Source organism: Microcaecilia unicolor, chromosome 2, assembly GCF_901765095.1.
Source record: "Microcaecilia unicolor chromosome 2, aMicUni1.1, whole genome shotgun sequence".
Taxonomy (NCBI): Eukaryota; Metazoa; Chordata; class Amphibia; order Gymnophiona; family Siphonopidae; genus Microcaecilia; species Microcaecilia unicolor.
Window position 1 is genome coordinate 551,672,210 of NC_044032.1, and position 26,413 is coordinate 551,698,622.

Here is a 26,413-nt window from a genome sequence, read left to right on the forward strand (position 1 = left end):
ATTGGTAACACATTACGACATAACGGATTGCAATCCTGCAGTGCCCGCAAGGTCCCCCTGCTCCGGAAGGCACATGTGACGGCCCGTCTGAAGTTTGCCAGTGAACACCTGGATGATGCCGAGAGTGATTGGGAGAAGGTGCTGTGGTCAGATGAGACAAAAATTGAGCTCTTTGGCATGAACTCAACTCGCCGTGTTTGGAGGAAGAGAAATGCTGCCTATGACCCAAAGAACACCGTCCCCACTGTCAAGCATGGAGGCGGAAATGTTATGTTTTGGGGGTGTTTCTCTGCTAAGGGCACAGGACTACTTCACCGCATCAATGGGAGAATGGATGGGGCCATGTACCGTACAATTCTGAGTGACAACCTCCTTCCCTCCGCCAGGGCCTTAAAAATGGGTCGTGGCTGGGTCTTCCAGCACGACAATGACCCAAAACATACAGCCAAGGCAACAAAGGAGTGGCTCAGGAAGAAGCACATTAGGGTCATGGAGTGGCCTAGCCAGTCACCAGACCTTAATCCCATTGAAAACTTATGGAGGGAGCTGAAGCTGCGAGTTGCCAAGCGACAGCCCAGAACTCTTAATGATTTAGAGATGATCTGCAAAGAGGAGTGGACCAAAATTCCTCCTGATATGTGTGCAAACCTCATCATCAACTACAGAAGACGTCTGACCGCTGTGCTTGCCAACAAGGGTTTTGCCACCAAGTATTAGGTCTTGTTTGCCAGAGGGATCAAATACTTATTTCCCTCTGCAGAATGCAAATAAATTCATATACTTTCCACAATGTGATTTTCCGGATTTAATTTGTGATGTGCTATCTCTCACTGTTACCAATAACCTACCCTTCAATTATGGGCTGCTCATGTCTTTGTCAGTGGGCAAACTTACAAAATCAGCAAGGGATCAAATACTTATTTCCCCCACTGTATATATATATATATATATATATATATATACACACACACGTGTGTGTGTGTGTGTATAGTTATATATTTTAATTCTCTGTCTCCTTGATGGTGAAGTGAGACTGAGGACCCTCCAAAGAAGGAGATGTTCCTCCACAAATATGTGTTTAGAGAAAAAGAAGGAGCCAGGTGTTTCATGCAACTTCTTTGATGCTTCTGGGATTACGTGTATGGGGTAAGGGAATTTTCCAATGAGCACATAGTGTGCATGTGATTGGAGCAGGAGAGGTTGTTAAGAAAACAGAAACAGGAAATTACCTTTTATGTATTATGAGAAATAATATCAGAGGAGTATGGTCTTCTTTGTATATAGAAGGAAACAGGAAATTCTCTTATATATTCAATAAGTTAGAATAAGAGTGAAACTTGAAACAGTATATAAGTGCAAAATAAGAAAGGCAATCTGAGATCTGAGCAGCCTTATTGCTCAGCCTTAGCTTCTTGTTTGGCTGCGTGACAACACTGCTCCAGAGGGAACAATTCAATACCAATAAAGATTTTATTTGGTTGCGCCTTATCTGAGTCTAATTGTCTCTCTTATTCCAGCCAAGGAGTTTACCTCCAAGGGCTGAAGTGCTTCCCCTCCTAAGGGGCAGTGGAGGGTAAAACAGCGGTGACTTCTAATATGGAAGTTTGCATCATGTAGCTATCGGGAGTAGTGGGGTTGGAATGGGGGGGGGGGGGGGGGGGGGAGAGAGAGAGTGCAGAGAGATACCCACTGCTCTCAACCAACCCTTCTATGCTTTCTCTGATCTCCTAAAAAAAGCTTCTAGCATTGTGAGCAAGTGAAGACCTATTTTATTTTCCTCTGTATTGCTGTGGAGTTGATAATGACTGCATTTTCATTCTTTTTAATTCAGTGTGTGATCACGTTTACTGAATGAGTTAACACCTATGCTCAATCCCTTTTTGCACTTCTCAGCCATAAACTTTCATGTAAACTAGTGGTAACCCCGCCCTTTGGCTCACAATAGCTTTCTTTATAGGCCTCATAGTTAGCTGCAAAATCTTTTGAACATCGGAACATTGAGTATCTCTAGAAACCCAGAGGAATTTATAACTGTAACACTTGCAGTGGGTGAAGCAGCAAGCCAAGATGCTTCAAATACTGTAGAAGCAAGACTGGTTATCCTACTTAAATACATATTCTTACCTGAGCTTCTTCACCAGGATCTCCAACAGTTTCCACAAGTCTGGAGAGAACATCAGAAAGTGTTTCTGCAGAGAGAGGCTGTTTTAACGCCCTAAAAATCTGGAAAGATCTCCCAGCATAATGGCGTGATGAACAAGAAAGTGCAGTTTGCAAAGCTATTTCACTAAGATGTTGCTCCAGCTGAAATCCTGTTGAGAAAACAAATAAAGATACTATGCGTATATTACATTCAACAGATAAATACAATTTCAAATGGAGAATTTGTGCAAAACTATCATGCTATTATTTTATTTCACTCAGTTTTATATACTTTTTCTTTTACAATAGTTTTTTTTAAATAAACTGGTATATTTCTTTTAACCTAGTTTCTTCTACAGTAATATCTCAAAGATCAACCTGGTGTTTGAAATTGCTTTCAAAAGGTTTTTTTTTTTAAATGAAATTAAAGAAACAATGTTATAACAAGGAATAATGTTGAGATGCTAGTACCAACCAATTATATTTATTTCCTGGATCTTTTTTGTCCTCTGTCAGCACCACCCCCAACCATCCCTCTTCCATCCCATCCTCCCTCATGTTCTCTTTATTCTCCCTTATTCTTCTGGCATTTTCACCAAGGTTTTGGTCTTTAAATTTCTGCCCCCTTGCACAATACAATTTACTTTCCGGTTAAATAATCTTTCTTTCAGATTGGATCACCCTGTCAGCTATTTCACAAATCGCTCTCTACCATGTCTCACCTGAAGGTGCTTCACAGTCTACCCAGGACTGTAATATGGTTTTCCTAGTTGACAAGGTGCCAGCAGTACAAATGTTCTTTTATGGTCTATGTTGCCCTTCTTTTTGCAGTGCCTCTCCAAACTCCAGCAATAGAATTCTATATATTCACTCAAACTGCTGTTGCATGGTGTGCTCTATAGCTTCCAAAGTTTTCATTCATAAGGAATTCTGGCTTAGGCATTCAAGGAAAGCATGAATGAATGCACCAGCAGTTCTCATCCTCCCATAACCCCACTTGCTTAATAATATAAGCTCTGTGTAGAATCTTGTGTTGAATTTCTTGCAAAGCTACACTGGGGGTAAGTGTAGAAAGGTCCTCAAATGGCTGCTTGAGTTATTTTTCTTTTAATTTACTTTCATGAAACTTCCAAAGAAACAAACAAACATGACATTTGTACAGGAAAAAAAATATAGAAGAAACATGGCCATTGTCTGGCTTTTAACTATTTATGTATTTATGCTTTTATGTGTGGTGAACAAATTATATTATTGATCTGCTGTTTTGCTGCCCATCTTGGATCTTGCAAATCATCTGCCCATTTTTCCCTCAGGGGAAAAAACATATATACTGCAATGTAAGCCGAGAACAGAGATCAAGATGTAGAAATAAGAGGAGATAAAAGGAGAATCAAATTCATCTCTATAAGGTAAAACTGAAGGAAAACAATGTTAAATGATCAATGTACCTTAAGTGAGACACAATCTAAACACAGCCCAAGGAACTGGTGAAACTCTAGCATCTAGAAAATTCTAGAAGTGTAACAGTTCTTGATATTTCCCAGTTTACAGGGAAACTGCAAGACAAATGTTGCAGCTACAGCCAACACTTACAGACGTTTAGCTAAAAAAACTTTCTGTCTGGTCTGTGTGGATCTAGATAGGTCAGGAAAAACCATAAAATTTACTATGCTTCTAGTGAAAATACAATCAAAGGATCCAATTTCTATCTAGTTTTATTTTAAAAGTCACTATCAATGTTGCTTTAGAAGAAATTATGGACTGAGAGCATTCCAAAAATCCTGTCAAGTCCAGGCTAATTGTTTCAGCTTTTCTTTCACCTTCTATATTGTTAACAGCCCCTGTGGTCACATAGAAAGCCCTTGATTAGTAACTGGGTTGTTGGGTTTTTATATATTATTTCAATCCAAGCCAAAAACTGCCTTCAATTCCAAACTAATGTATGATCCAAAAGAGATGTTCCCATATAACTTTATCAAAGGTCTTTTCAGCACCCATAAGAACATAAACTTTGAAATACTGGGACAGACCAAAGGCAGTGGCGTAGCCACAGATGGGCCTGGGTGGGCCGGGCCCCATCCAATTAGGCTCAGGCCCACCCAACAGCAGCACATATTTAGTGCTAGCTAGTGGGGATCCCAAGCTTCGCCAGCTGAAGACCTCCCCCTGATGGTGCTGAAAACACTGCTTTCCACTTCAGCAGTCTAAGCTTCCTAAGCTGCTGATACTGGCCTCATTGCATTGGGGGGGGGGGGGGGGAGGAGAACACTTGGTGCCCACTCACTTCTTGACTAGGCCCACCCAAAATCTGCTGTCTGGCTACGCCCCTGAATGAAGGTCCATCAAGCCCAGTAACCTGTTTCCAATGGTGGCCAATCCAGGTCACAAGTACCGTGGACGATCCCAAAACAGTGAAACAGATTTTATGATGCTTATCCTAGAAATAAGCTTTTCCGAAGTCCACCTTAATAATGACTTATGGAAATTATCCAAATCTTTTTTAAACCCTGCTAACTGCTTTTACCACATTCTCTCAAAATGGGCAACATACAATTTAACTATATTGGAGGCTATAGTGGCCCACTCTACCACTACTTTACTTGTTTGTAAAAAGTTCCATTGAAACAAAAATAGTTCTCTGTGAGAGCTAGAGTGGCAAGTTCCACAATATATTCTGTAGGGATATGCAGATGAGCATCTCTGTTCTTTAGAGTACCTCTGAAATCAATGGCTGCTTATAAAAACATAAGAATAGCCATACTGGGTCAGGTCCAAAGGTCCATCTAGCCTAGTATCCTGTTTCCAACTGTGGTCAATCCAGGACACAAGTACCTGGCAGAAACCCAAATAGTTGTGGTTGTGTTTTTCTGTGACAGCAATGTTTTGTATTGATTTCTTTGTTTTCAGTTTAGCAACAGTTCAAGATCACCAGAAACAGGTTGTTTAATCAAAACGCTGCATTTAATATGATCATCAGCACTGGGTGTCACAGCTTCATAACCAGCCCTAAGCCTGCTCACGCAGTATAAGTAGTCTTTATATTTCCCACATGTTATATGCACTTGGATATAAGTTTAAAATAAAGATTAAACAACATTAGAGGTTTGGGCCACTGGAGGCAAATGATTGATAATATGCAGTAGGCACAAGGGTTTGAAATAGCTTTGTGTTATAGGTGACCTAATAGCCTTGTTACTGTTCTTTTTCCTCTTTTTTAGTGGTGAGTCACAGGAGTTTCCTATTCCCTTTGGTATACAACAATTTTTTGTGGAGCAAGATAGTGTGTTTGATTTTTGCTTTCCCCTTGTTCTGTTTATCAGAAACCCAAACAGTAGCTAAATGGGAAAAGAACATGTGACTGTAAATGTTCGATGCATAAGACCACCCTTTCCTCCTATAAGTCCCCAGAAATGATTACATATCGATCATCATAGCTGCATGAACAAGACCATTTTGTATCTGATATTCAAAAGGACTTACACATTTGCTAGTGGCTGGTAAATGTATAAGACTATATTGGCCACCGATTTCTGAAGCTATTATATGGGTAGTGCCAGCGAAAATTGCTCTGACCACATTGGTACCAACTGTATATAACTGGGCAGGGTTAGGTCAGGGTGTCAGCAGTCATGAAGTGAACTGCTTAGCAATACAAACAGCAGATGAGTAATGCTACTATACATATAGCTACCAGTAGTCAGCTCATTACACAAAAATTCAGAGCTGCTGAATATATATGTGGTGGTGCTCAATATATGTATTTTGCTTTTTATTATTTATTTTATTTATACATTCTTGTATCCCACTATTATCCAAAAACAAATTTTGGTTCAAAGTGGCTTACAATTTGCATTTTGGTGCAGTTTACGATAGTGTTGTGCAATGTGGAGAGGGCATCTATAGTGCGTGTGGTTATGGTTAGGAGTAGAGGAGTAGCCTAGTAGTTAGTGCAGTGGACTTTGATCCTGAGGAACTGAGTTCGATTCCCACTGCAGCTCCTTGTGACTCTGGGCAAGTCACTTAACCCTCCATTGCTCCTGGTACAAATAAGTACCTGAATATACTATGTAAACCACTTTGAATGTAGTTGCAAAAACCTCAGAAAGGCGATATATCAAGTCCCATTTCCATTCATACAGTTTTAGAAGAGATAGATTTGAAAAGGAAAAGGCAGTGGTAGCTTTTGTGTTCAGTTGTAGAATTTTGGTGATGTTTATTCATATTTTGAAGAGGTAGATTTGAAAGGAAGGCAAAAGATGTCTTTGTGATTAGCTGTAGAATTTTTTGAAGAAGTATGTGCAGCTGGTATTTAAAAAAAATAAGCTGACTACCACATCTGAATACTAACCCAATTGTCATTAACCAACTGTACCCAGAAGATATAATTGTATTTAGATGTGACGATCAGGGACAAAGAAGGTGGTGATAGTGGTGGGGAAGGGGGTTATAATGATTGTTGAGGAAGATTTTCAATCTAAAGAGGTTTCTCATTGACTTGTAAATGGTATAGTTTCTTAATTAAGATCACAATTTTATTTTGAATGGCAATATTGTTGATTTCTTGGGCTCCAAGTAGGAATATAGATAATTGTTGAGTTAGCTTTGGACTTTTCTGATTTTATTTTTCACCTCACTGCTGCAGATTAAAATTTAAGATGTTTTTGGATAGAAAGAAAACTGATAACCTAGATGGTGGCCCTGAATGTATGTGACTTATTTAAACATCAACCACAGTGTTTAAATATTGGGCTATATGGATGCAAGTGAACTGCAGTCATTCTCCTTTTACAAACACTATCTGTGTCTATTTTACAAACTAAAATGTCCTTTAAACTGTTGGAATAACTGGCCATATTTGGAATAGCTGAAAATGTTTTAAATTAACATAACATTAAATGTACTTATTCAGATTCAGCTATTACAGAGCCTCTATATATGCAATACATGCTTAATACTTGAATGTACCTGATCTTGACAGCTTAAATACTGACACAACATGCTTTAAGAAAGCAGTTAGCTGGTCTGCACTCTTAATGCTGGGATTCTTGGCAGAAACATCTTCATGGCTCCAAAGAGGCCCTCGTTTCCTAGAGATAACAAATGATATTTGTGTTAAAAATCCTCTCACAATGTTTCAAATAAAAACAAAATTCTCATCTCAAATGATATAAATGAGATAAGTAACTCTTTGCATTTCCCACTGCATTTATCAAGGAGGTTTAATAAACAGGAGTGGAAATGAGCCATTGTAAGCAAGGAAGCCAATCAGGACAATCTGAGTTTCCCTTCCCCGTGCAGCCGTTATCCCCAGTTACTCAAAACAAAGCAAGCAAACCTATGAGCTGCTGCATTCACATTGTCGTTTTTTAATGTTGGTCCATTTGTAACAAGTTTAAGGCTGTTTGAATTGGATAGGCAGTTCCTTAAAAGGTGGAGGACAATAGGTTTTTGTTTTTGTTTTTTTTTACTTATTGGACAGCTTTTTAATTTATTTGAAAACTTCCCATATGTAGATATAAATATCATGAAATAACAACTGAATATCACTAAAACAGCTTAAAATGTATTATAGCTGGCAGAAACAGCAATTTTAAACTTTGTATTTTGTGATCATTTTTCTACACTAAAAACTAAATAAATACACTGTATACAATACAGATGGCCAAATTTCAGTGAGGATATCCTGCTTTCTGATGGGTTCATCTTAAATGTTGTTGTAATCTGCCTTGGGAAGCCTGGTGTTATAAAGATGGAATATATTGAAATTAAATGGAAGTAGAATTAAACTCTCCTTTCATTGGGGCACATGTAATCACATCTTCATCTGTTTTGTAGAACTTTACCTTTTAGATACACAAATGGATTATTTTGTTGTTTGAGCATGTTTCAGGGACAAGTAGTTTATAAGTTAAAATAATAAAAATATTTTCTAACAGATCTCTCATTTGTGGAAACATAACTAAATGGGCTATAAGCCCTAATGCAGCCCATTGGTTTTCTTATATTTTGCTGTTGTGATGGCTCATACTGTGCCAAAACTGGGAATACAGTGAGACAGAATAATAGAATTCAGTAACATCTAAAACATTTTTTATGTTTTAATCATCTTTATTAAAAGCAAAACATGTTGGTTGATAAGCTTCATACAGAACAAGAAAAAAAAAAAAACAGTAAACCATCCAACATGGCACAATAAAAACTTTTACTTTTACCCCAAGAACCCTTCCCCTCCCATACTCCCCTCCCTCCCTGTTTCCACCCGCCAAAATAACACAAGAGATGTACAGATCAGGAGGACTCAAGGCATTTCATAACAAGTAAAGTCATAAACAACACAGTTTATACCAAATTGTTTAACCACACTTTGGTTTTGCTTTCAGGTTTAATAAGCAATACCATGTGCATGTAAGGTCTAGATAAACAAATGTAAACAATCTATGTTTAAAGCATATGCCCTAAATATGTAATACTTTGTAGCAATAATTAAACAGTGATGGAATATTCACATAGCAAGCAGCCAACAGATTTATTTTCCACTGAAAATAATCAACTCTGTATAAACTTGGCGACTAATACTGTGCTGCTTACTATTTTGTATTTTGGCGGTGTATTGTTTGCCTGCATAATAAAATCGCACTTGCAAATATTTTTCCAATACGGCTTTAATTAACAAAAGCTACCATAAGAGGCAGACACAGTCGTATAATTAATATTATAATTTTATTTGTATTTGGGTAATGACTGAGAAAAATGCTATTAAAAATTATATTACAAAGCATGAAGTTGACTTGGTTAACTTCTGCTGTATATCAACCAGTAGTAAATAATAGTAATAAACAATATTAAGTGCATTTTTATAATATACCACTGCATTCTTCAAAACAGAAGGAGCAAGTTTCCACAAACCATCTAGGCACAGGTAAAAAAAAAAAAAAAGCTTTCAAATGCTCCCAGGTTTCAACCTAATACATGTTAAATGTGGGATATGAATGTCATAAATAAATAAATAAATAAATAGACAAACTCTGAATGTTAAGCACCTGACATAACATGATGTCTGTTTTAGTGGCTCATTACCAGGAGAAAAAAAAATCTCTGCACAAATATAACACTGCTAGGGTGTCCCTGTAACCAGCCCCTCCAACTGATCACTGATTAAGATTTATAACAAATTACAACTCTACCTATGAAAAGTTATCCCATTTTTAGGCTTCCTCTGTATACATCCATATGCTGCACAAGTTCGCATGTTTGAAAATGTGAGATTAAATAAAAATGCTACCAACAATAAAGAACGACAACGTAGATGCAGCAGCTCATAGGTTTGCTTGCTTTGTTTTGAGTATACGGGGATGACAGCTGCGCGGGTAAGGGAAAACTCAGACTGACCTAATTTATTTGTTACATTTGAATCCCACATTTCCCCACCTATTTGTAGGCTCAATGTGGCTTACATAGTTCCGGAGAAGCACTTGTGGTTAAATAGTTAGATAAAGCTAATGTGGCGCAACCACATTAGGGGATCGTGCAACGCAAGATTTGATTCCTGACCATACCGTGCTTTAGTTATGTTGTGTTGCAGAGATTGGGCATTTAGGTTGGATCAATGGGGTATGCCTTTTTAATTAGGTGAGTTTTTAGGGAAGTTTAGGTGGTCTTTAGTGTTTTTCAAGGCTTTTGATAACGCGTTCCACAGTTGTGTGCAAATGTAGGAAAAACTGGACGAGTATGTTGATTTATATTTGAGTCCTTTACATCTTGGGAAGTGAAGATTTAGGTATGTTCTTGCTGATTCGGATGTGTTTCTCGTTGGTGAGTCGATCAAGTCAATCATGTATTCCGGACCTAGACCATGGATTATTTTATGAAGCAGTGAGCAGATTTTGAAAGCAATTCGTTCTTTGATTGATAGCCAGTGTAGTTTTTTGTGAAGGGGTTTCGCACTATCAAATCACGTTTTTCCGAAGATAAGCCTAGCTGCTGTGTTCTGAGCAGTCTGCAGTTTCTTTAAGATTTGTTCTTTGCATCCCGCATATATTCCATTGCAGTAGTCCATGTAGCTTAGTACCATTGATTGTATCATGTTGCGAAATATTCCCCTCGGGAAGAATTGTTTCACACGTTTGAGTTTCCACATTATGATGAAATCTAGTATTAAATGGCTAATTCACTAAGGTTTGGAGAGCCTGTTTTGTCTTCAGAGAAGAGAGTTACATGCAGCTTAGCTACTTCAACAGAGCTGTAAGAAATGATGAGATATTCAGCATGTGAAAAATATTCACTTCTAGTCATAGTCAGCATAGGTGGACTGTATGTCCTGCTATACAAAAAGATCAAATGGGATTGGGGCAGGGGAGAAAGTGAAAAATGAGGCTGAAATAGAAGAAAAATGCAAGCAACTCAGGTTTAACATTTTAGAAGTATTACCACAATAATTGTGAAGTTTAAGAGAATAATTTTAGAAAGCTAATTAAACTGATATTTTGTTATTTACCAATGTAAATCAGTTGCCTGAGGACAGAAATGCTAGTTTTGCATTTTCAAAACCGTATGGATGAGAAAAAGTATCAGAAAGGTAATGCAAGTGCAGGTCTCTACAAGTACTATTTCCTTATGCAATTTTCAAAGTACTCATGTTTTGAAAATTGTATCCATAATGTTACCTTGAAGTAATGAATTCCATAAGCGTTTTCACTTTTTCATCCTGCTCCACTGAAAGATCCATCTCACTGAGGATGCTAGTGTGGAGATGAGAAATGGCAGCGCTGGTGTTCCCTAAGCTGATACTAGAAGAGGTAGAACTTGAGCTAAGCCCTGAGTCAGTCATTGGGGAGGGCTGGTAATCGGGTACAAATTCATTAACACCTGCCAAAAGAAAAAGGTAGAATTGGATTTAAGTATCCAAAATATTTCTCATCTGATAAAACTTCATTCAATTTTCCAAACAAATCTGTTTAATTTGAAGCATTGCTTTGCAAACTTACATTCAATATTTCCTAGCAGAGAGAACTGAAGGCATTACACCAATCTGCTTACTTTAAAATTCAAGTATGAGAGTCCTTGATATAATAAATGTATTACATTAAACCAGAGAGATCAATGCATTTCATTAAGGCAAAAATACTAGTCAGATACTCAGGCAGCTAATTTGCTAAAATGTGCCACACATGTTATTGGCCATACATTTAATATGCTATTCACTAAAGGCCTAATATTCTTTAAAGAACAATTTTGAAGACTTTTGTCAGGTAAATATCCTTCTGAAATTAGAATAAAAATCCATGTGGCCATATGAAATAAAAGCAATGTCCTTGTGGGTATGTTTAAAATTGGAGGAGAAAAGAATGTGAGTACTTTCAAGGTTCACATGTACACATGCTATTATGCCCATTCTCGCTGCCCCTCCCCCCACACTCTCTTTATTATTGTTATATGTTGTATATTGCATTCCATTATTTTATTTTTTGGGATGTTATTTATCTGTCTGCTGCACTCTGCCTTTAGCATAGTGGAAAGGTAAATGTTAAAGTTGATAAGTAAATAGACTCACAAATTGATGTATAAAATACAGAAGTACTTTTTAATATGTATTGTTTACATTTGCTAATTTTCAAAGAGAAACAATAGGGACACCTTCCTTTGGAAGTATGTTAATGTGTAACAATAAAGCATATTAAAAAAGCACATTCCTATGTGTTTTAATATGTCTTTACATTTATAGCTTTATTAATTCAGGTTTTTCTATAAGCCTAGCGACCATTAGATTAACATAATTTTATATACTAAACAACTCATTTGAAACCTTTACCCAAAATTCTGCATTAATCTTGCATTAATATGAGCTCATTAATATTAACACTGCTTTAATATGCAATAAACAGTAATGCAGACATTTAGGTGGCAATTCTAACTGGGTGTCTCCATTTATGGGCTCTGATGCAGCACAGGAACTGCCTATTTTATAATGGCATTGGGGTACTGAAATATTATTATAGAATATTAGCATATGTTGGCATCGGCACGTCTACATATCTGTGTGGTCATTTACATCAGGTCTATGGTGGGCATGAGTGACCCCAAGTACAGCAAGCAATGTTTGCAACTTACAGTATTCTGTAAGTTGTGTAAGTGGGAGTCATGCCCATAGTGGGAGACACTATGGGCCTGATTTTCGAAAGAGATTGCCGGCCATCTTCCGACACAAATCGGGAGATGGCCGGTGATCTCCTGAAGTTGGCCAAATTGGTATAATTGAAAGCCGATTTTGGCCGGCTTCAACTGTGTTCTGTCGCGGGGCCGGCGAAAGTTCAAGGGGGCATGTTGGCATGGTAGCAAAGGTGGGACGGGGGCGGGACGAGGCATGCGTTGAGATGGCCGGCTTCGCCCGATAATGGAAAAAAAAAAAAGCCGGCCTTCATGAGAATTTGGTCCGCTTTATTTGGACCCTTTTTTTTCAGGTCCAAGTCCCAAAAAAGTGCCCAAACTGATCAGATGACCACCGAAGGGAATCGGGGATCACCTCCCCTGACTCCCCCAGGGTCACTAACCCCCTCCCACCCTCAAAAAAATAACTTCCAAACCTTTTTTTGCCAGCCTTTATGCCAGCCTTAAATGTCATACTCAGGTCCATCACAGCAGTATACAGGTCCCTGGAGCAATTTTAGTGGGTGCAGTAGACTTCAGGCAGGCGGACCCAGGCCCCCCTACCTTTTAACTTGAGGTGGTAAATGGTAGCCCTCCAACCCCCCCCCCCCCAAAACCCACTGTACCCACATGTAGGTGCCCCCCTTAGGGCTATGGTAGTGGTATATAGTTGTGCAGAGTGAGTTTTGGGGGGCTCAGCACCCAAGGTAAGGGAGCTATGCACCTGGGAGCTATTTTTATTTATTGTTTTACTTTTTAGAAGTGCCCCCTAGGGTGCTCGGTTGGTGTCCTGGCATGTGAGGGGGACCAGTGCACAACCAAATGCCACAAACCAAATGCCTTGGATTTGGTAGGGTTTGAAATTGCTGGCTTTGGTTTCTATTATGGGCAAAAGCCAAGGGCAACCATCTCAAACTCGGCCATCTCTGACATTTGGGCGGCCCCAACCTTGTTATCGGAAAAAAAGATGGCCGGCCATTTTTTTCGAAAATACGGTTGGCTCTGCCCCTTCACGGCGCCATACTCGGAGATGGCAAACGCCGTTCGATTATCCCCCTCTATGTGAGAGACAACTAGGACACTCTGGTAACCAAAGTTTAAAAGTCTTTACCACTCATACATGGGACATCAACTGGTCTCACATCTGCTCAAGAAAGGCAGGAGGACAGGAAAGAACTTCCAAGAAGAGGTTGATGGGTTCATGCAATGGATGAATAGTTATCTTTTCTGCAGTCATAAGAATGGGATTATCTAGCTAAAGATGGTCAACAAAATAAGGGGAAATAAGGCAACAGAGATTGCAACCCCAACATTGTTAAATATACTATTTTGATTGGAGTCCTTGTCCAGAATATAATTTGATGTCCTTATTTCCATTAGATTTATATCCGCATATGTTTTTCTGAGACCAGAAGCCCCAGGTATGAAAATCCCCTAAACAGGGTTCCCAACTCGGGCTGCATTCTATAGATAAGTATCATAACTCATGCAAGGGCACAATGACTTACTGTCCCAACAAAGGTTTTATCCTTGCATATACTAATAAGCAAGATAGACTGACTAAACCTAGTGTTACACTGGAAATCTGTCTGCAAACAGTAATAGGATATTAATGTGTGGACAGGAGTCTACATTGTAGCCTTGCATATCTCTTCCACATAGAACAACCTCAGGTGAGCCATCAACACCATTATAGCTCTGACATTATGAGCCTTAACAAGCCCTTCCAAAATCAAACCTGCCTGGGTATGGACAACATGCAATCTTCATCCCTTCCGACCCTCCACTTATACCTCATATGATCATTATACAACCTTGTATTTGTTATCAACTGACTGGGCAAATGCCTTTGACGGTACTATGTAAGCCACATTGAGCCTGCAAATAGGTGGGAAAATGTGGGGTACAAATGCAACAAATAAATAAATAAATTCAAAAAAGTGCATGGCATGTTCTTCTTTGAGGATAAGTGACCTAGGGAAAACTATTAGGAGGATGACTGACTGATTAATGTAGAAATCCAATACCACCTCAGGTGGGAATTAAGGATATGTGAACAGAACCACTCTATTATCATAAAAAAGTGTAGGGAGGGTAAGTTACTAGACCACGGTCTTATTCATTCTGTATGCTGAGGAGATCTTGACTAAAAATATGTACCTCCAGATCAGGTACTTCTGCATATATTAGAACCTGAAAGAGACCATTTATCAACAAAGTTAGAACCAGTTTAGATCCCAAGACACAGTGGGAGAGGCTTGATGAGAAGCTTCAGTACAAGGAAGCCATGAAAAAATACCAAAACCTGAGGCTACAAAGAGTTGATGGCATTTATTACCACAATGTAGACTGTAGTCAGATGAACAATGAGTTGTTTTATTAAACCTGACTGTTGAAAGATGTAGACTGTATTCAAGTAGTTTTTGTGTAGGAGAGGAAAATGGACCTAAAAAGCCTTTTGTCACGGTCTCAGGGTCTTAGCAAACTGTCACAGACTCAAAGACAATGTGAGCTCTTTGGCTGCTGTAGACGAACGGCAGCAGCAGGCAAACCCTCCAACCAGGACTGGACTGAACAAGCAGGACTGGAGCAGACTAGAAGAGCAATAAGCACACAGGCAGAAACACACCACAGGTGAACAGGGCACACAGGCTGTACTAAGACACAAACCAAGACTGGACTGAACAAAGAGTACTGCAGCAGACTAGAAGCACATAGAATAAGCACACAGACAGAAACAGACCAGACAGAAGTGAACCAGAGCACACAGACACTACTAAGAAACAGCACTTGACTAGGCAGGGAACACAGGGACAGAACCCAAGTAAAGCCAGAAGAGAAAACACTCAAACAGGCCGCAAGGCTGAACTGGAACCTGTGCACACAGAGCCCTCTCATACAGGCCACAAGGCCGAACTGGAACCCAAGCAGAACGGCAGAAGAGACTAGGCAGGAGTCTAGGCAAGGCAGACTAGGCAGAGCTCTAGGCAAGGCAGACCTCAAGGCTGTGCCACAATGTCACACAAACAAACGACAGATCAAACAGGAAATAACTAAGATAGAAGTGCTAACACTAGCACACAAACAGAAGAACAAAAGCAGAAGTGCTAACCCTAGAATACTAACAAACAGAAGAACTAAAGCAGAAGTGCTAACCCTAGCACACTAACTAGGAAACAGGGCAGAAGCGCTACACCAGCACATGGACAAACCTGGGGACCTTTGGCTTTGCAAAAGCCCTAAATGAATGTCCTCACCTTCCTTATGAGGGCCTTCACTGATGATGTCACGACTACAGGAAAAAGACTTGAAACACACTGAGTGAGGCTTGGAATACACAGGAAATGGTAGCAGAGGCAACAATGCAAAGAAAAGAACAAACTGGAACCACCTCTGAAGCTGACCACCAGAAGACAAGGGGGGGTAAATGGGGGAGAACAGATGTCTGAGGTGTGGAAAGAGGCAGGAAAAGAAGCTGTGTGTGTGTGTGTGTGTTGGGGGCTTTAAGGTGAGGCAAATGTAGCACACGCACTTTATCTAGTTCCAGCAGAGTTGCAGCACCACTTTGCAATCTTGTTTTTTTTTTTTTATTTAAATTGACATTTATGTTATGCAGATTACAATCTAAAATCATCCATAATACACATGGTTCACAGGTCAGCAAATATCCAAGCAGTTCACAATAATAAGCAAAATGGAGGAAAAGAATAGAAAGAAATCATGAAATATACGGAGGCTTAGGTTATAATCCAAACATTAAAACTATCACTAATAGAAAATAGACCAAATAATAATATTGAAATAATAAAATAATAAACAATAATAATAAAATAATAATAATATAATAATAAAATATAAATATATTATATTATATGTATTATAATAATAAAATATTATAATATAATATAATAATAAAACAATAAAATAAAAATAAAATAAAAAATAAATACAATAATAATTGAAATAATAAAATAATATCTGCATAAAATCCAAAAAAGAATCTAAGACACAAGGGGTGGGGGGGGGGGGGGGGGGGTGAAACAGGACTAATGATAACAGGTAGAATGCCAATGAACCTACCATGAAATACTGATGATCATTCTGAAGAACAGGCTAAGGTTGAGTAGTAGGTTTTCAGTGTCATTTTACAGAGGTCAAGAGGTATCAGAGCAGATGTAGAATGCTTTAGAATTTTATATGAAACAGGTACGGAATGGTCAAGCTAGAAACTCCTTCCCAAAGGAAGTTATAGCCGATAAATTATGCTGAGAGGAATGAAAGGAACATGTAGGAACATAAGTTATAAAAAGGTATTAAAAAGAAAACTAAGGCAAGCCAGAATAAAATGCTTGATGTGACCAAATTTTTAAATGGAATTTGATATGCAACAGAAAGCCAGTGCTCTTGAATAAGTAATGGGGTAACCCTAACAAACCATTTTGCTCCCAGGAACTGTTTGACTGAGATACTCTGGATAATTTGGATCCTCCTAAGTTGTTGATGATGATACAAGGAATTGTAGTTGGAGCCCTTTAAGACAACAGCTGTTCTCTGAATGTTGGTAGATAAATGTGGGAGGAGTCACAGCAAATGAATAATACTGCTTCTGTTGTAGATGAGTTTAGTTTCATACCGATTGTGGCCAGCCAATCCGCAGTAGTATTACTACTACTACTATTAAGCATTTCTATAGCGCTACAAGGCTATAGATGTTTAGATGTAAGACCAGAAAGAAATTCAGGGGACTATGAATCTACTATAAGCAGTGGTATATCTTTGGCATAGATCAAGGGTTTTTAACCAGTGGTGCATGTTCCCAAAGGGGTGCAGGAAGAAGTAAAACGGGGTGTGGAAAAGGGCCTTGGAATCTGAAACAATGTACTGAAACTTTTCAGACAGTGTAAACACAGTTATTAGGACAGTTTCAAAAGGAATTTGTCCAGAACTGAAACTAAATGAATGTGATATGTGTTGTGCTGTTGAAAAGGAACCACAGTTTCACGCATTGGTCAAGGGTAAACAGCAGCAAAGCTTTTAATAAAGGTGATGAAGCTTAAGTTGTTTTTTCTTTAACTTCTCCAGATTGACAATCATGTCTTCAAGACAAAGGCTGTGACACGATTGAATTGTTGTTGCAGTGCTTAAGAATGAAATGTTTCCAAGTATGTATTGCTTATGAATGGTCATTTTATTCAACAACATTATGTACAATTTATATAACACTGTAGCTTTAAGTGTGACTTCTTTGTAAGTATAACTGTGTACTACCGTAATTTAAGCAATCTGTTAGCAGGTAGTACTGCCAGTGGCTAGCACGTGGTGACATATGTAGCTGTCAATAGTCACTAGTGGTCCTCACTAATCTGATGTATCTAAAACTTAAGTATAAAAGGATGACATACGGCTAATGGGCAGTGAGACAACTTCACTCTCAAGAAACCTTGCAAAACCTGACCAATGCTTATAGTTCATTCAAATTTCAAGTTTATTCAGTTTTGATATACTGCCCTTGAGTGCACTATCTGAGCGGTTCACAATAAAATATAATCAGAAGAAATGAAAAGAACTACAAATAATAGTAGTACTTAAGAGTATATAAGTATTGCCATACCGAGAAAGACCAAAGGTCCATCAAGCCCAGCATCCTGTTTCCAACAGTGGCCAATCCAGGTCACAAATACCTGGCAACATCCCAAAAAAGTACAAAACTTTTTATACTGCTTATCCCAGAAATAGTGGATTTTCCCTAAGTCCATTTAATAATGGTCTATGGACTTTTCCTTTAGGAAACCGTCCAAACCTTTTTTAAACTCTGCTGAGCTAACCGCCTTTACCACATTCTCTGGCAACGAATTCCAGAGTTTAATTACATTTTGAGTGAAGAAATATTTTCTCCGATTAGTTTTAAATTTACTACATTGTAGCTTCATCGCATACCCCCCAATCCTAGTATTTTTGGAAAGAGTAAACAGACACTTCACATCTACCCGTTCAACTCCACTCATTATTTTATAGACCCCTATCACATCTCCCCTCAGCCGCCTTTTTTTTCCAAGCTGAAGATCCCTAGCCACTTTAGTCTTTCCTCATAGGGAAGTCGTCCCATCCCCTTTATCATTTTCGTCGCCCTTCTCTGCACCTTTTCTAATTCCACTATATCTTTTTTGAGATGCGGCGACCAGAATTGAACACAATATTCGAGGTGCGGTCGCACCATGGAGCGATACAAAGGCATTATAACATCCTCACTTTTGTTTTCCATTCCTTTCCTAATAATACCTAACATTCTATTTGCTTTCTTAGCCACAACAGCACACTGAGCAGAAGGTTTCAACGTATCATCAACGACGACACCTAGATCCCTTTCTTGGTCCGTGACTCCTAACGTGGAGCCTTGCATGACGTAGCTATAATTAGGGTTCCTCTTTCCCACATGCATCACATAAAACGTCATCTGCCATTTAGATGCCCAGCATCCTAGTCTCGAAAGGTCCTCTTGTAATTTTTCACAATCCTCCCGCAATTTAATGACTTTGAATAACTTTGTGTCATCAGCAAATTTAATTACCTCACTAGTTACTCCCATCTTTAGGTCATCCTATATAATAATTCTCACCACCAACGTTCTAATGTCTTGCTTGTGTCCGTGGCTCCTTCGGTGTTGATGAGCTAGGCTCCGTAGCCAGGCTGACATCACTCACAGCTGATCCCCCCCCCCCCCTCACACACACTGCCACGTGCAAATCTGGCATCAAACAACACAGCAAAAAAAAAAAAAAAAACCAGCCTCGCGCAGCTAACCGAAAAGGCTCGAGGCTGCCGCCCTCCCAAAATACTACTGACGCGGACCACAACCTTCCTCCACAGATACCGGCGTCAGCAAAAAAAAAAAAAAAAAGAAACAGCTCCACACTGCCTGACACAAAACACTCCCTCCACAGTTACCGGCATGCAGGACACCGTGCTCAATTACGGAGTACCGGTAAGGAGGGAGGTGACGCTCACTAACTTTAATGCATGTTCCCTGACTTTCAAAACCTCTCTTCACCCACCCCCGAGACACTGCCCGCCCCTGTTGAAAACCCTCTCTGTCTCACTCACACACGTCTGTCATACACGCACACACACTTCCTTGCGATATCTCCACCCATGCCGCTACCCTCTCCCCCTCCGAGTCTGGCCCCGCCAATCCCCCTCTGTGCATGTCGACCCACCCCCCTTCAAAATTGCCACTCCCACCCCTACCCTTCTGTCTCACACACACAATGTCAGCCACAGACGCGCACAAACTTCCTGGCGATGCCTCCACCCATGCCGCTACCCTCCCCCCCTCCGAGTCTGGCCCCCGCCAATCCCCTCCAAAATCACCACTCCCACCCCTCTGTCTCACACACACACGTCAGCCACAGGCGCGCACAAACTTCCTGGCGATGCCTCCATCCATGCTGCTACCCTCCCCACCCTTGACTGGCCCCGCCGATCCCCCTCTGTGCACGTCGCCCCCTGCCTCGAAAATCACCTACCCCGCATCCCACCCTCTCTCTGTCTCACAGACACATTCTCTGACACACACACACACTCTGTTGGTATCTCACACACACAGTGAATCACTCTCTCTCACACAGCCTCGCTGTGTCTCACTGACTGACACACACAATCAATCGACATTCTGTCTTTCTCTCTCCCACACACACACACACACTCTCTCTCTCTCTCTCACACACACACACACACACACACATTGCTACGGTGTTTTAACACACACACTCCATCTCTCACACTCCCCCCTTTGAGTCTGGCCCCGCCGATCCTCCTCTGTGCACGTCGTCCCCCCTCGAAAATCACCTACCCCGCACCCCACCCTCTCCCTGTCTCACAGACACATTCTCTAACACACACACACACACTCTGTCAGTATCTCACACACACAATGATTTACTCTCAGGCCCTCTTAGAGGTCCAGGTCACTTCCAACTTTTGAGGCTTCTAGCAATAAGAAAAATAAAATGATCACACATGAAAAATAAATAAGCACCAATAATTAATTCTATACAGTGTGCTAAAAGTTAGATGAGAACTCAGCACATACTTTCTGTGCTGCAACAGCAGTCATGTGCCAAAATGAAGCATCAAGGGCACTTATGTGTATAACTGCACTTAGGCACCGGAAAAGTCGAAATGCCCATAACCCTCCTATGACACTCCAATGTGATCACCTCCCTTTTAGTTACACACTCTAGCTCTATGCAAACTGCAAGGGGGGTATTCATATGTGAGGGGCATGGGTGTTCCAACTATTCTGGTGTATGCTTTATTAAATACTTTCAATTGTGCTGCAGGTGCCACATTTAGAGGCAACATTTATACTTACCATAAAGCAGGTGTTAAGTGTGATGCCTAAATTTAGGCAAGTCACTGCCCACTTATCTTAGTATTCTGTAATGGCTTTGCTGTGCAAAGTGGATGATTGGCCTAGCACTCAGATTTAAAGCACCTAATGTAGAGCCCTGTATAGAACTGCATCCCAGAGTATAAATTTGAGACCTAGACCAAATGGTCCTCCTACCACCTCCCTTTTATTTGGATTGTATCCAATCTTTCTTTTCAGTATTGTTTGGAGTTCATCTCAAATCTGTAGATTGAACTGGTGGAAGGGTATAAATAGAGGATATTAGAAGACATTCAAGTATAGATCTGAGATCTTTCCCCTCAAACTCAGCCTACTATCAAATGCTCTGACTGAAGTCAAACTTGCAACACACATTGCAGCTCAAATTACCTCGTATCTCTCTTATCTAGCAAGCTTAGAATACTTCTTTACAAAATCTTTGCTCCGGTTCTAAGTTGTCATCCAGCAAGACTTAATAGTCAACAATGTTTGTGCTTTGTGGCTTTGGCGACTGTAACCATTGTCTCACATTGGCTCTTAATCCTGCAGTAGCAAAGGCTCAGGTCTCAAACACAGTACAACTCCTTGGCAACATGCCATGCTATCATGACTGATCTGGTGTGGCCTCCCCTCCCCAATACAAATGTGCTTCTGCTCTTCACTAATTAAATGGTTTGGTCCCTGAAGTTGGAGATAATTCTGCTGGCTGACTGGATCTTGTACCAAGTTAAGTACAGTATAGAAAGGAGACAGAGCATAGTTAAACAAAACACAAAATAAACATTGCTGTTTACATAGATACTTAAAATAATCATTATCTATTCAGATCACTAACTCAAAGGGCCCCTTTTACTTAAGTGTTTTGTGAATTGGGGGATGTTGTTAATGTACATCCATGATAACAATTAATGCAGTGGAATGCACTAAATTTGGATTTTATTGTGTTATGTTGATTTGTAATCCGCCTAGTTGTAGGCAGAATAGAAAGTTGTAAATAAATTGTGCCACAACTAACAAATGTACAAAATGGTGGGAACTGTGCATTACACTCAACCTATAGTACAATACCACATGTTAACTGCAGCAGATAATGCAGAACAATAAAGTGCACCTGATTATCTGTAATGCAGTTAACATGCAGTAAGTGTATTGCCTATGCGTTAACTGTATGGAAACTATGCTTTGCTCCTACAGTGGATGTAGAGATTTGCAATTAATAACAGGTCTATTTTGGCCATTAATACACACTAACTGCCAAATTTTAATACACTAGTAAAAGGGCCCCAAATATAGCATAAAACATAATCAATGAAGATTCCTGACGTAAAAAAAGACCTTGCTCCTTAATCCTCTCAGTCAACGATAAATGCTGAGGCAGACAAGCATACATTCTGCAGATTAATACATGGCTGCATAAATGATGCTTTAGTTTTTTGGACTACAGGATGATTTTTCCAAGGCTACTGAGCACAGATGGCATCCATCAACCAAAGAAGACTGGCTAACCTACTGGGGAAGGAAGGTAATTGCAACACTAAACAATTGTATAGAAATGGAAAAATGGATAACTGTGAAAGTTATGTATCCTAATGCCCACAGTATTGGTAATAAAGTCTTGGATCTAGAAACAATCAGAAAGAGGGTAACTTGTCTCTAGTGATGGTCACAGAGATATAGATGCTGAGTACCATGAATGGGATAGTTATACTGGGCTGTAGTCTATGCAGGAAAGACAAGGTAGGAAGAAAGCGTGGCATTTATGTTAACGTAACAGATCTACATGGTTTACAAGGTAAGGCGGAAGCACTATGGGTTAATCTGGAAAGAGGAAATGTAATATCTACAGAATCTATATCTGTGTGATATACAGACCTCCCTTACAGGCAGAAGAAATAGAGCATTCAAAGAGCTTTCACAAAATTGCTATGATAGGGGACATGCTCTTACCAGGTGACTTCAATTTGCAGGTTGTTGAGTGGGACATCCTGGTTGCAGTGTCATCTAGATTTAGGTAGATCCTGAATTATCTGCAGGAAGAACTGTTCTGGTAACTAGTAGTAGAACCCACAAAAGAGGGGGTAATATTAGGTTCTAGGTCAGTTCCCACCCACCAATTCCCATATGAACAATTCCCACTGAACCAATTCCTACCACCAGGGAGGATAATTCCCACCCATAACCCAAAAAATACAAAACACGCAAGGCAAGTAATCTCTCTCCCTTTTCTCTTCCAGATTGGGGAGGGGGCCAGTACCCCCTCACCCCCCCCCAAAAACATTATCTTTTACACATCCCTTTTCCCTTCTAGACATGCAGTTCATGTGTGTGTGGGGGGCAATCCCCCCCCCCCCCAAACTACGGTTCAACCTAATTCATGTTTAATCCGGGATCTAAATGTCATAAATAAGTAAATACATAAATTGATAAATACAAACTGCAGTTCATGAACACCTCCAAACTAGGTTTCAAACTAATTCAGCTCCTCAAAATGACACACTGATTACGATTTATAATAAATTACTACTATACCTATGAAAAGTTATTTTGTTATTATACGTCATCTGTGTACATCCGTATGCTGCTCTAACCTCCTTGTTCCAGATACCGTAAAAAAAAAAAAAAAAAAAGCACCACCAGGACTTATGGGACCCGATACAAGAAAGAAGCTATGGTTGGTTTAAAAAAAAAAAAAAAGGCTAGGGAAGGTGAGAAATGAGGGGGGGGGGGGGGGAAGTCCTTGGTGGGAATTGTCCTGGGGAAATTATCCTAGGTGGGAATTTTCTCAGGGGGAATTGGTGGGTGGGAACTCGCCTGATACCGTGATATTGAATGGGATTTATGAATAGGAAGAGTGTTTTTGATGTTACCGTGGGTGATCATCTGGGATCCAGTGATCACTGATGGTGAGGTTCAGTAATAGAAGGCAGGTGGTTCATTCAAAGGGCAAAAATCCTAAAGTTCAGGAAAACAAAATCACTTTTTAAGCTGGGGAGTAGCTCAAGGCATGTATTTGGATGTGAAAAATCTAGTGGAAGTAGAACAAAAGTGGACAAAACTAAAATGAGGTAATATACGAGCAAGAATCAGTTTTTAGGAAAGTAAATAAGGGTAAAGGTTAAAAAACAGTTATGGTTATCCAAAGAAACAGCTGAAAAGGGTTCTAGGTCAGTTCCCACCTGAAAAATTACCAATTAGGTCAATTCCCACCACTCCATGTAGGACAATTCTCACCCTTTACAATTAGAATGGAACAAGATCTGGCATCTATCTCCTTCGCTTTCCCCTTCTAGGCATGCAGTTTTTTTTTTTTTTTGGGGGGGGGGGCATTACACCCCATGTCACTTCCCCTCCCAGACATAACCTTCTACATACCACATCAAGCAAAAAAAAAATCCAAGTAAGAGAATAAAAAGCCCCGACACAATCCGACATACAAAAAAAAATTAAAAAAAATATTACAACCCAATTCCAAACACATTCACTAACTTATAGCATTTTCCAATAACAAAATACCACATTTAGAAAAAAAACAAACCAAGTACCACCCACTCCTGCCCAATTACACTAAATAACTTATTCCACTCCCCAACATAGCCCCAGTCGCAATGCTGCGTGTTTATAGACCACCTGAGATTTGCAGACTTGTAACATGATCTTCAGTCCCGATATTCATATTGCATTACTGGGGTCTAAAATAAAATTACCCCCAACCACCATGGTGCACATTATTTTCTGTTCTAGGCTGGACCCCCCCTCCAAAACCCTAGAAAATTACCCTTGCCAACCCATTTCACCTACATAACAAACTTTTTTGCCCACTCCTGCTTGATTCCACAACTTTTCAACTCCCCCATAACACACCAAGTCGCACCTGAATTTACACAAACCTTCCAGTTTCACCACTGCCTGATCCTGCCTGTCAGTGTCTGATAAGAGCTCTACTTCCACCTCAATGCCACGTCACACACAACGCAATGCCAGTATTTATGGGAGTTCAGATGTAAAAAAAAAAAAAAAAAGACCTGATACAACATGCAAAAAGAAAAAAAGAAAATACATTAAAAAAGCTACAGAGGATGAGAGATGACTGGGGGTGGGGGAGTCCTAGGAGGGAATTGGACAGGCAGAAATAGTCCTGGGGGAATTGTTCCAGGGGGAATTGGTGGGTGGGAACTCACCAGATACTCTGAAAATGTAAGGAAAAAGGTTCTGTGGAACTCAGACAGCAAAAAGACAAACAGGCAACATCTGTGGTTTCACAACTGGATTACTATAACTCATTGTACGCTGGTATCACTAAGCATCAACTATGTCACTTTCAGAAGCTTCAAAACACTACCACCCAGTTCCACTGTTGTGCGAAAAAGAATGATCATGTCACTCCGCTGCTTTGCTCTCAAGACTGGTTTACCAGTGCATTTTTGTCTTCAGTTTAAGATATTATGCCTTGCTTTCAAGGTCTACCATCTGGGTATTCCCTCATATTGATCAGTTCTGGTTATTTCATGTACTCCCACTCATTCACTGTGCTCTCTCGACAGTTATCACTCAGTGCTCCCAGCAGCAAAAAAGCAAAAGGAATTCAGCGTTTTTCTTTCTGGCTCCAAAATTTGGGAATGCCTTACCTTGCTTATATTAGATCTGAATTATCTTTTATAAAATTTAAAGTTCATTTGAAAATTTTTTATTTTTGAATCAGCTACGGGTCGGCATTTACATGTCTTAAGTTCTGTTGTTTCCTTCCTTGCCTGTTTTACCCAATTCTCTCCCCTTTCCCTTCCATTCCCATCTATTTAGGCATGCATTCTTATGTGTTTGATTGTTAAACTTTTCTAGTAATTTTATGGCATTCCATTCTTAACTTTGTTTTACTACATATTTTAAGATAAAGCGGTGTATCAAGTACATGAAAAACTATAAACAATCTAGAAAAGCTAAGAAAAAGGGAAGGTACTGGATAGCAAAGTTGTAAATGGAAGAAAAAAAAACCAGCTAGAACAATTAACATAGGGAAAAGCCTTTTAAAAGATATGTTAACGTATAAAGAATTGCAAAACTGGCACCAGCGAACTCAAAGGTGAAGGGAAAGTATTTTAGAACCTGATAAGAAAAACAGAATTGCTTAACAAATATTTCTGTTTGGTGTTCACCGAAGAACAGCTGGAAGTAGTACCACAGGAAAAAGGACACAGAAGGAATAGAAATAAAGTTGATCACAAATGATTTTCAGGAGATTGTTCATCAGGAGCTAACACCATGAGAAGACAAGGCAAGACAGGCTATATCTTAGGTTATCATGGAACTTGGGAAAGTTCTGGCAGTTTCAATGTTTGACCATATCAAGGCTTCCTTAGAGTCAGGAAATTTGGAGGATTTGAAATGGGAAGCTATGATTCTTTTTCACAAAAGCAGAAGTAAAGAGGAATCTAGAAACTGTATATAAAAATTATATAAGTTATTTAAATTATATAAAGGACATTCAAATCACTCTGATATTCAGACATTTTTGAGTTGGTTACTGAGGCAGGTAGATTGTATGAAGATCTGTATTCAGACAGCTGAACCCAGGCTCCTACCTTCCCCTACCTGTTACACTTGTGGAGGAAACTATGAACCCTCCAAAACTCACCAGAAACCCATTGTACCCATATATAGGTGCCCCCTTCACCCGTAAGGGCTATGATAGTGGTGTACAGTTGGAGGTGGTGGGTTTTGGGAGGCTCAGCACACAAGGTAAGG

General features: G+C 39.7%; 1 protein-coding gene across 1 annotated transcript in view; it reads right to left on the reverse strand.

Moving 5' to 3' along the window:
- The window catches only part of FRYL (FRY like transcription coactivator), a 655,466-nt gene that overhangs the window by 200,539 nt on the left and 428,514 nt on the right, over positions 1–26,413 (reverse strand). The window contains 3 exon segments of the mRNA XM_030191364.1: positions 2,125–2,312; positions 7,108–7,229; positions 10,806–11,007. Of these exon segments, the coding sequence (XP_030047224.1) occupies positions 2,125–2,312; positions 7,108–7,229; positions 10,806–11,007 (512 nt within the window).